The 12225-nt window shown below is 42.2% G+C and overlaps 1 protein-coding gene across 4 annotated transcripts in view; it reads right to left on the bottom strand.

Moving 5' to 3' along the window:
- The window catches only part of USP13 (ubiquitin specific peptidase 13), a 52185-nt gene that overhangs the window by 31327 nt on the left and 8633 nt on the right, over positions 1–12225 (bottom strand). For all 4 annotated transcript variants that reach the window (XR_005602695.1, XM_039557305.1, XM_039557304.1 and 1 more), the window contains exons 2-3: positions 11031–11156; positions 6956–7016 (exon numbers count right to left, since the gene is read on the bottom strand). Coding sequence is in view for 3 of the 4 variants with exons in the window: in XM_039557305.1 (XP_039413239.1) it covers positions 6956–7016; positions 11031–11156 (187 nt within the window). In the remaining variant the exon portion in view is untranslated. The remainder of the gene's footprint in view (positions 1–6955; positions 7017–11030; positions 11157–12225) is intronic.

The raw sequence follows: 12225 nt of genomic DNA, 5'->3' as shown, positions 1-12225 counted from the left end.
GTTGCCTGTGTTCAAAATTCAGACACACACTGCAGCTCATCTCCCAGGCCAGACAGCAGCCAGAAGTAGTAGAGACTTCACCGCTGCTGGCCTGACCTGCATCTGAACCAGTGATCCAGGGATGAAAGATGGAGTATCCTATTAGCAGTCATCTGCTGTCATCTAAGGATTTCACATGCTTAGGAGCACCAGCCTCCTGTGAGCAATGGGCACAGAAGGGAATTTCCTTTTCACCTCCTCAGGCTTCATGCCATTTGTGCTGGCAGAAAAGCAGACAACAGTGTCCCATCAGCATGGGACTCCTTCTGCCTGACATGCCAATATGGCAGCATCCCACTTGTTACTTTAAAGAAGGATACACAAAGCTTCATAACAGTCCTGGGAAACACCATGAGGATTTAAAATTCCCCTTTTGAAGGTGACGGTGTAAAGCTGGTACACTTCCACCTAACACCTACTCCCTCTGACTAGGTATTACAAAGTACTGCCTTATCACTCTGAAGACAGCTTCTCAGAGTCCAGACCCAGTACATAAGAGTGGAATGGAATTCTAAGGTCACTGACTGAAATCCCTCCATACAGCAGATGACCATATAAACTGATCTCTTTTGGTGACTGTCAGAGAGAGCCCTTAATGATGTCAGTTGAAACATCACTCATATTTTTAAATCTTGGCTTGTGCGTGCTGAGACACAGAGCTGTTAAGTTTAGTAAGAAATTGTACCTGCATTATATTTTCTGTGCCTGTGCATGGCTGAGAAAGTGTGGGGGTAGAAATAATAAAAGTAGATGACTGTGACTTTAGAAGGCAATGGAGCCCACACTAAATGAGGGCAAGTTGACCCTGAAGCCACTATGCATCATGTGCTGTCTGCAGGTAGTTTCAAACAAGTGCAGAATTTTAGAGAGGATTAAGTAACTATAGGAAAGAGGAGTAGGGTGAAATCTACTTGCATGTGGAGCATATTTGATTAAAAATTAACACTAAAGACACTGAAAAACATGAACTTTCAAGCACTATACTTCATCCAAAGCTGTTTCTTGATCAAGGATGTTCTTCCAAGATGCTCTGTGAGGAGAAGGCAGAAAAAGGCTTTACTCAGTTCTGAGACTGAGCCATAAGACAACAAGCCAGTTTACAATCTTTTCAAAGAGTGACAGCTTGATGGTCAACGTCCACATGACACTGTTTTCCCTTCCAGTGGAGTAGCACCTTTCTGGTGCCTCCTGAGAGCCCCAGTTAAACCCTGGGGCCACCAAAACAAAGCATTCATAGGTTGCAAGTGTTGTGTTGGGAGGCCAGGACGACAGGAAAAGCAAAGCAGCAGACACCTTAGAGCAGAGGCTCAACTGACGCTGTTATTTTGGGCGAGTGGTGGGTAGAGTAAATTTACTGCACTCACAAGGCATCACTGAGTGATGGTGAGAAATGCACTGCTGCTGAACTGACTGAAAACAGCAGCTGGGAGAGACAGTACTGTAATGTAAACCAACCCAGCAGAGGGGAAGAGAAGGAGTGGATGTGTCCAGATCAGATTTAGACAAGTTACCAACTGACTGCACTAATAATAGGAGCATAAGGAGACTCCAGACAGGACCCCCAAATGGGATTTCCTGCACATATGGATGTGGCTGTGTGTGTGAAAGGCAATACAAACATGAAAATTGAATGAGGATGTTGACTAGCGAGTCTACAACTAATTTTGAAACCCTAGAAAGACATCTTAGGAATCTGGGCTTGATCCTGCTCTCGCTGAAAGCAATGGACAAATTTGTATTGACTTGGAAGTGGAGGCCTGAGTCCTTAAATCAAATTATTTCTTCCTGAAGCCTTTAAATAATAGCGAATTGCAGCAGCAGCACTTTGCAAACTATAAGCGGTTCAGTTCATTTGTTTTCAAGCACATTCAAAATATTAACTTCATCAGATGAGTTATAAAAAAGAAACTTTTTTTTTTACAAAATTACTTTCCAGTCAACATTTTCCTTTGCAGAAAAATGAAAAGTGAAACTTCCCACAAGGATCATTCGGATGATTCACTACTTGTAAAATAACATTCAAACTGCTTGCTACATCCCCAAAGCATTTTTATGTTGTTCCTATTGCTAGGTAAGATCTCACCCCTTGCATTTCTGGCACATTCCTGTGTTAAACAAGCAAAACTAAACGACTAAAATTCAAATTCATAACTGCTTTGACAGCAGCATGTGTTAATCTAGTCTGATTTTCACAGTTCTACCTAAACTAGTAAACTATTAAGACTCCATTAGTGTAAGGTATCTGCTCACCATCATATACTCAATTCAAGCATAAATGGCAGAACTAAAAAGCAACAGCTAATCAGTTCCACTGCTGCTGCTGGGGAATATGCACAGTTTTACTGGGCTAAATTGTAAAAATATTGCTGGGAAATGCTTAAATTCTCCTACATCACAACTTTTCATTCACAGATACAGATACTCTGTATGTGCTTACTCACATAAATATAGACTTTAACCACTCAAGGCAAATGTCCCCTTCAGAAGCTCTCCAAACAAAAACATCCTTACTGCAAACAGGGTTCTGCTCCTGCCTATCAGACCTGGGAGAACAAAGTGAAGCTGTGGTCAAATCCAGTACAGCCACTCTTAGGAACGGCCTTTACACTTGGTAAAGGAGCCATGAGTGCATCCACTGGCATCAGCAGGGAAATGCCATTGAGGAAAAGCTCAGCAAGTTTACAAGTTCTCCCAGACTGTCCAAGTGAAAGTTTTCCTTTCCAAGGTCTCCTGAGACCAACTGTGTGTCACAGATTCTGCTCCTTGCTGACACTCTCCTCACCAGCAAACACAGATCTGCTGACAGAGCTGTTCATTTGAGGACTTCAAAACACTTTTAATTGATGGTCTGAGTTAGCCCTGACTTTGCTCAAAACAGAGCTCCCACAGCTTGCTGCACTGGCAGATGATGTTCTGGTAACCACTCTGGGACAGGACATCTGTCTAGGGGCAAGTTTTACGATAGCTCTGTATAGCCAGGAGTCCAGGCTCTGGCACGGATCAACAGATGCTCAGGAAGAGGGCATGAGGACCAGGCAAAAATGTGGTGATTCCTCCCTCAATGCAGAGCTCAAGTATCTACCTGAGGTGTTTTGTTTGCTGGGGATGAGGGGGGATGGTGTTTTCTAGTTGGTTTTGGAGAGAGAAACGGGGACATACTGTGTGCAGATAGATTTTTCCTATTCAAAAGAGAGGTTCACTTCCTATTTATAAAGCAGAATGATAGAGAACAAAATATAAAGTGTTGCTTTACTGGTGTTCCACTTAAATCTCCCACTGCTGCTGACAGCTGACATTTCAGAGAACCATTCAGCCCATCTCGCTCTCAAAACCACCTCTCTGAGCAGCAACAAGTAACGTGGACCACATCCCTGTGCACACACAGTCAAAGCACCTCTCTTGTCTTCTTTGCATCTTTCTACTACTTCACCTATTGTTCAGTTACTCAGTAACACCTTAAAAATCACTTTTAGATTTAATCTCTTAGATAATTTTAAATCAACCAGCAAATTCCATTTCTTCAGTTTGCAATCCCTTTCCAGACCACTTACATTGCATTAATTCTTCATAATTAGAACATTATGAAGGACTCTGCTGATAACTCCTGGGATAACAAGTTCAGGGGACTCTGCTGGTAACTCTGTGGTAAAAACTGGACCTCCAGTGCCTTCAGCACAAGCATCTTCCCCCTAATTCTGCTACCCCTTTTGACCAGGAGCTCACGAGGAAGATCACAGGACATCCCATTAACTGAGTTTTTCCTATTCACACATAAGGCACTGAATAAGACAGACAGTCTGCTTTAGACATCACCCCAAACCCCCTGAAACATTGCACAGCCTGAGCTGAAGTTGTCATGCCCACACTGCCCAGCAACACCTAAACCAGCCAGATTAAAGGCAGTTCATACATTTCAAGAAACAATGCTGTTATGCTTCCTGATTACACAGAACACTCACAGCCAACACCCTCCAGCCTTCTCCAAAGAAAACTAAACCAAAACATGCCCACAACCTAATGCACATGTGCACATGCACACACACTTTGCTGTGAATCTTTCCATGTTTAGGGAAGGATCAGTATTGCAGTTGACTGGCCAAGCAGCCTGTGTTTTAGTGCATTTACTAGAGAGCAGCAGTGCTAGAAAGTAATCAGTGAGCATCTAAAAGATGTTTTCCTAATACTAAAGAGATTGAAAGGGGTTTAGTATCTTTAATAGTTTTACATCAAAGAGGATTATAACAAGCAATGTAACAAATGCCCAAACTGGATTGACTTTGTACACAAAGCTTAAATCTCCAGGCCTTCAGGGAGTTATTGATAGACACCTAGAAACACAGGGATTCTGGAGTTTCCCACTGATCCTTGTCTGGTTTTGTCTGCCAGGGCAAGCCCTACCTGGCATGTCACATACCAGGGCTGCACCAGCCAGGATAAATTAACCATGAGCCAGCAAAGTGTTCTTGTGTCCTCTGAGAAGGCCAGTGGTATCCCGGGGGCATTAAGAACAGTGTGGCCAGCAGATCAAGGGAGATCATCCTCCTCCTCTACTCTGCCCTGGTGGGGCTGCACCTGGAGTATTGCATCCAGTTCTGGGCTCCCCAGTCCAAGAAAGACAAGGAACTACTGGAGAGGGTCCACTGGAGGGCTACAAAGATAATTAGGGGACTGAAGCATCTCTCTTAGGGGGACAAGCTGGGCCTGTTCAGCCTGGAAAAGAGACTGAGAGGAGATCTTATCAAATATCTTAAGGGCAAGTGTCAAGAGGGTGGGGCCAGATTGTCTCCAGCAGTGCCCAGTAACTGGACAAGGCACAACAGACACAAACTGAAACACAGGAAGCTACATCTGAATATGAGGAAAAGCTTCCTTACTTTGAGGGTGACAAAGCACTGGACCAGGCTGCCAGCAGAGCTCGTGGAGTGTCCTTCTCTGGAGATATTAAAAATATGCCTGGATAGGATTGTGTGCAGCCTGCTCTACATGAACCTGCTCCAGCAGGGGATTGGACTTGATGATCTCCAGATGTCCCTTCCAACCCCAACCATTCTATGATAGGTACCCAAGGTCACAACGAGGAAGACAGAATTATAACAACCTGTTTAGATGAGAAGATCAGCAGCTCTGAACCAGTGAAAAAGACGTTGGAGTAAGAGATAAGATGCCAAATTTTGCTCACCACCTCTGCTGCTGTCACATGCAAAATTATCAAATCAGATGACCTCTCTGTGCTTTCGTTTCCTCAGCTATGAACTAGGACAGGAATAATTCTTTGTTCTTTGCTTTAAGCATGGCCAAAACCAGTAACACCTGCTGATCCAAAGAAATGGACACGAAACACTTGGATGCATGGAAGTACCATCTCCAGGATCAGAGCAGATTTGATACCAGTCTACTCCCAGCCAGCAGGGGCTGCAATGAAGACTAGAATAGACCAGATGAGGTACATTTTCAAAGGTGCATTAGATTCCAGCAGTGCTGGATTAAATGGTGATAGATCCAATTCCTGAAGTCAGCCCAGTGAAACTGCACTGCCCTCAGGAGTTCCCTTGGAGCTGCTGCTCAAGACCTACTCAGGGGGAACAAAATGCTCATGCACAAGGGTGGAATTTGAGCATTTCAACGTGGCACATCAGAGACACTCTGCCAGTACCCTGTGTGCCAGCACACCTCAGTGACAGGAGCCTTCAGGTGTATGCAGAAGACCAGCAAGAGTAGAATTTGAATGTGCTTTTGTACTTTGTATTTACACTCACACTGCTAACACTGTACAACGACTGCTGCACTGCAGCCAGCTTTGTTTCTAAACCCATTCTTTTATAAGCATCCAGTGACAATCATGATTTTCAATGTAAACTGGCAGGAAATAGCATTTAGACCAGCACCTGCAATGTAACAGCCTCTTCCTACAAAAGAAGTCTAATTTTTTTATGACGTATTTTCAGAGTTTTTTCTTTCTTAGTCCTCCTTGCAAGACTTACTTACATTAACAACAACAATTTAATCAATCACAATCTGCAAAGACCTCTTAGGGACACATTCCACAGATCAAAGCAATTCCAACAGAAGGTCATTCTATTGTTTCCCTTTAGCCCTAAGAGCTGGCAATTGTAAAGAAAACATTTCACCTCTTCGTTACCTGAAGAAAAATTCACTATTTACTATTAATACAGAGACAATAAATAATAGATGAATTGAAGAAATACCACAGGCTGTGGGAGAAAAGAGAATACAGGCTTTTCATCACATTCTCCTCATCCATATTTATGAGTCCCTCAGGTTTTCTGGGTAATCTGAATAAATGGATTTTGGATGATATGGGCATGGTAAGAAAACTGCTTTCCATGAAGCAAGGGAATATAACAGTGGACATAACAGAATTAGAGATGCTCATGATATATGTGCAGTTGCATTCATTACAGGAGAGACCACAACATCACTGAGGAGCATTTACCTGTGTAACAACTTTAAAATGGTAACAACCCTTCATGGCCAGCTGCCAAGCAGAATAGAGCCACAGTGAGGCCCTGATATACATAAACACTAAGTATGGGTAAACATTTTAATTAAAGGGTGCTTTGTGGAAATCACAAAGAGAGAGAATGGAGAGAATTAGTAAAAAATGCCTATCAAAGCCTAGGCTGTTTGAGAATAGTTGAGGATCTATTTTACATTTAAAATGTTTCATGTATATATACACACATCTCTCAATATACACCAAAATGGTTAAGAATTATGTATTTGCCAGGACAAACTTTAAAATCTAGAACCAAAAGTTAAAAAGAAAGCCAAAACAAACAGCAGGAAAAGAAAACCCAAAAGAAGCCCCAAAGCTAGCCACAATGGTGGGCAGAACCCAAGTTCACTTGCAGACAGGGTCAGAAAAGGACTGCATGAAAGCAGCTGCTCACAATACCTAAAAATAGCTTAGCATTCCTCCTTTTGGGTAAAGCTCCACCAGATGCTCCTGGTACCTTCTGGAAAGAGAGAAAGAAACAATTAAAAATCCATCAAGCGAGACAACAGTAAATCAGCATTAACCCCTTCTATTAAATCATAGCCCTTGATGAGCAAGAATGTAAATGCTCTTTGCTCACCCCTGACACTGGGACCCATCACTGCCCACCACCCCCACGGAGTGAGGAAGCCTCCACCTGAGTCCTTCACTCTTGTGTTAGCAATTAATCAGAGTGGGTCTCACAGCCACCATGGGTGACAGCTGTCACCAAGACAGGGACACCCAGCACCTCTCAAACCTCTCTCCACTAGATCCCCAACAGTATTTCTTAATGACTACAGCTGAATTAGAGAGCAGAAGAAAAGGCTATTATCTGCATAAAGGATTCAACCCTTCATAACTAATTTCAGTAGGACCACTTCACTTTTATCTGTTAGTTCAGTTCATTTTCTTCTATCCAGAAAAAAATGCCCTTTCCATCAGGATCTACACCTGCCTCCACTAAGACGAAGCCAAACTACCACGTTTTCTAAATATTAGGAAGTATGGAGGAAACTCAACAACACCCAAGCAACTGTTTAGAGGGGGATTTTACTGTAATTTTTAATTTAAGCTCCATAGCAGAAAACAGTAACTTCCAAGAGAGACTAAGTTTTGCTACTTTTCCAGTTCAGAATACCTCAGACTACAAGGGAAAACACAACTGGCTGAGGAAATGTCAAAGTCAATGCACTTGCTCCTTAAGCTGTTTATTAAATGGCACCATTAAATCAAATTAAATCAAAAAAGCCTCAGTGGCTATTTGATGCCAACATGATGCATGATGTAGTGTGTAATGTTAGTGTAACTGGCCAGGTTGTTAGGCAACTTTTTTTTTTTTTTAATAATAATATTGGGATACAACAGGTGGAGAGAAACCAGCCAAGAACCTGTCAGCCTACAGGGAAAGTTCATGTTCGCCCCTGCCCCTTCACAGGCAAAAGGGTCACATATTTTGGGTGGTTCCCTTCACCATGTAAATAAAGCTTTGGCCTAAGCAAACTGGTTTAATCATCAGTGAGGTCTTAAACATCATAGGAAAATTTTCCATTCTTAGAAAGAGCAGATGCCAACATCCCTTGGCTGCATTTAAGAACAGAATCCATTATTCACATATAAAAGCCCTAGGGAAAAGAGTCAGGATTGCAACTCCAGCAGTTAAAATAAAAATTCCTCAATGAAATGAAAATAACATTCATTCATGAAGTGAAAATAACATTTCTTTCTTTAATGCTACTGGAATTTAACAAGCTGGAAGGAAGTAGCCAGGAATCTATTTTAAATGTATTTTAAATCTCTTTTTTAAAAGCAGCAGCAAGAAACAACATAACCCAATTGAAAATACATTATGAATAAATTACACATACTCCAAGGACTGTATTTCCAGAATGAAAAAAATTGTTTTTTCCAGTGCTAGGAAGCTCCCATTGAACTCTGATGTCACCAAGTGTGATATTGTGAAAGTCATTTAGACTAGTGATTTCAAAGAGAAAGAATTCACATGGAGTGTTTGTATTTAACTCAGGCTGGAAATTATTTCAGTTTGTTTTTCCAAATACAAATACATCGGAATTGAAGATGCTCAATACTCCTGAAAAATCCACAACCTGAAAGTCTTTTGACCTTGTCAGAAATCACTGAAAACATTCCCCATTCACAAACCCATTTTTCTTTCTAACAGATCTGACATGCCCAACAAATGAGAGTGACACAAGGCATCAGCAGTGGCATTAAATTCCATTTGTGATGCTCCTTGGACAAGGTGACAGAGCAGCCTGTTCTGCTTTCTCCCACTTTTTGTAACACCACCAGCCCTGGATAATATCCAGGAAGTCACCACTGAAGGAACCTTTGTGCTTCTCTGCCCAGTGTTTTCAAGAGGGCTGAGGTATCACTCCAGCACCAAGCTAAAGCTCTGCCTGGAAATGAATAGCACCGAGGCAGCCGTACACAGGTCATACGCTACATGAAAGTGGCTGATTTAAAAATTCTGAAGAGTGTAACTCTGTGGAAAAGTAAAAATAAAAACCAGTTTCCTTTATTTAGCTAAGAATCTTACCAGAGGGTGCTCCATAACTTGCACTTGTGCCCTTTTCTGATGATTCAGCAGATGCCTCTGGTGCTGAGCTGCCACTGGCAGATGCACCAGCCCTACTCGAGCCAACAGGCTGAAGATGTGACCCTTATTTTCTAATTGAATTGTGACAAGATACACAACTGATATTTATTCCAAACATCTTGGGAAGCAACCCGGGATTTCTGCAGCAATGCAGTGCATTCTGCAAGGATGATGCCAAGGGAACCACAGGCAGGAATAGAAGCCTCACCGTAAGAATCTTAAGACAGCATATCCAATGCCTTTGGCTTTACTGTACCATACACCATTAAAATCTTGGCTTCCAAAACCACAATGGAGACACTTCATAAAACACTTGATGTTTCAAATTGCTCAAAGGAAAACATGGATATCACTTAAGAAGTAAATAGCAATGGCCCAAAAAAAAAAAAAAAATCCACAGCTAATAAATGAGGAATCCTGGCTAAGAGCCCTATTAGATGATGCAATATTCACCTGCACTGTGTAGTCAAACCCTGTTTCCTGCCACATGACCCAGAGCACCAGTGCATTGCCACCTTGCAGCACAGAGCCAGCCCCTCTGGTGCATCATGATTCACCAGGAGAAAAACAGGAACCACTGAACTTCTTCAATCAAAGGGGTTTGCAACACCAAACAGTTGGGGTATTTGTTACTCCATTTTAGAGTCCTTCAGCCTAATTTTTATGAGGAAAGGAGCTTATGAGGCCTCATTTCAATCCCAGTTTACCTTAACATACCGGAAGAAAGTTATATACAAGGAAAGCTGACAGGATTTCTGCCCACCTGCCTCCAGATAGCATCTTTCAGGAGTGTTAAATTCAGTCAGAAGAACCATTGCTAAAACCAGAGTAGGCTCTCCAAAAACTCGGTTAACAGACAGAAGGAAAATGTTGGTACTGCCCTTAGAAGGAAAGGCAATTCTAAAGTATAACAAATATCTTTAACAATCTCATCCTGGAAGACATGCAATCCATCTCACTGTAATTCTGATAAAATATGAATAGTCCTCTACTGCAAATAAGATAAGTGGTCAGGGCCCTTCACATAACTCAAGGCCTTCATCACCCAGGGGAAGCATTGCTGTAGAATGAGGAACAAGGATTCTAACCCACTCCAAGCAGTTATTTTAAGCCCTCTAAATTGCCAATAGAGACAGAGCTTATGGGAGAGTGAGCTATAAGCAAACCCAGTGCCCACTCAGGTCAGAAGTAATTTACAGTCCTTTAAAGATGCCAGACAAACCACAGACAAACAGAGGTTAGGAAGCACAGGCAGTAAGTGGCCGCTGACACGCAGTGACAGTATGGAAGAACAGTGAATATAAGGTTGTATGTGCACATCAGTGTGTGCGGAAAGGCTAAGTGAGGGGCAGTGTATGTCTCTAGAATCCAGCATTAATTTAAGCCACGCTTAAGATCCCAGACCAAGTCAGGGTTTAACTGTACAGGTATCTTAGGATGGAAAGTAGTCCTGTCACCATGAGTCCTGTCAACTGCATATAAAAAGTAGATCTCAGAAACTCTCAGCCAAATCTGAGTCAAAGCCAGTAATTGTACACTTGAAAGGCAGGTTTCAGAAAGGTATTTGGCTATGTACAGTATGCACATAACATGCAGACAATATGTATGTGATGCACAGAAACGAGACGTTAAAAAGAGCAGCGGAAGTCAGAAAGGAGCTACCTGTAAGACTCTTTAGGGCTTTTGATTCATCTCAGAGCTGAAGCTATAGGATTGGTTGGGATCCAAGCACCTGCATTTGATATCCAGCCCCAAATCTGAATGTGTGAATTTCAGTCACTCAGAACCTGGTTTATGTCTGAAATGCATTACCCAAATGAGCACAAGAGACACAAGAACTGCCAGGGTAGTTCTTTGGGAAGCCACAAGTCTCACCTCTATCAGGTGTCGTTTCAGATGCAGATACACACACTGTCCTGTTTTCCGGTAATGCCTTTCGATGTGTTCCCTTCCAAATCCCAGAAACGTGTTCATGCACACATAGAGACCTCCTTCAGAATCCTACAAGGAATGACACAAACAGTTACAGCAGGGAAGGAACTGGACAGGACAGAAAGGACCCAGCACACAGGAAAAAACCCCAAGAATTGCAGACCCTTTCTGTTATCAGGCATGCACTTAAAATATGGCTTTCATAGCATATTATGGTGTTTACACTATCAGTCCTCGAAGAAACTTCCACATCATATCACATATCATAACACTCCATTCCACAGCCTACAGAAACTCTCTGAAATGAGTTACTTTGCAACTACACATTAGTGAGCATCCAAGTTGGAGGTCTAGAAGTTAGTCTTGGAAAATTCCACTTGAGTGCCCAATCCACAGAGGTTCGAAGGCACAGAAATTTGTAAAACACAGAAATAAGCACAAGCATTTATTTGAAATAGCAGAATTTCTTGTGGGCATTTGATTGCAAGATCATTGCAAACCAGAAGCACAGCAGAGCTGATGGTCCAGGGACGCTGCCACAACTTCTACAACTGATCACAACCTTGTCAGAAAAAACAAGATCTCAAGTGACCTCATGGCTCTTAAAACTGGCTAACAAAAACTTGGCAAGTGTTTTGTGTACATTCTTCAGTATCTATCAGGGATTCTCTCCATTCGTGCAAGCACAGAGCTTGGAGACAAGGGTGTTGCAAAGGAAATATAAAGATACATACTCCTGGTGCTGATCACAAATGCTGACATTTCAGTAACATAACCTGGCATCACTTTTTGCTCACCCTAGAGCTGGGTGTGGATGCTCGCTGTTACCAGGGTCTTGTTCAATTTTAACACCACTCTAAGTTCTCTCCTACATCAAACTGCCAGGAGGACTTTCAGTCATTTGCTCATTGGTGTTGGATCAATTTTTTCAAGCTCTCTAACATGTATTGTTTTGAGTAGGTGGTGCATAACAAAGACTGAGCCTTTCAGAAGCTCTGTGACCTTCCTTCTATTGTGAGCGTGTTTGTGCTGTTGGATAGTACAGAACATCTCGTGTTAAATTCCCCAAAGAACAGCATGAACTACACTCATTTACAGGCTCCTGAGAAGTAAATTATAAATATATATATGAAAGTAA

The sequence above is a fragment of the Corvus cornix genome, chromosome 9 (assembly GCF_000738735.6).
Source record: "Corvus cornix cornix isolate S_Up_H32 chromosome 9, ASM73873v5, whole genome shotgun sequence".
In the NCBI taxonomy this organism is placed as follows: domain Eukaryota; kingdom Metazoa; phylum Chordata; class Aves; order Passeriformes; family Corvidae; genus Corvus; species Corvus cornix.
This window is presented reverse-complemented; position numbering and strand designations above follow the sequence as displayed.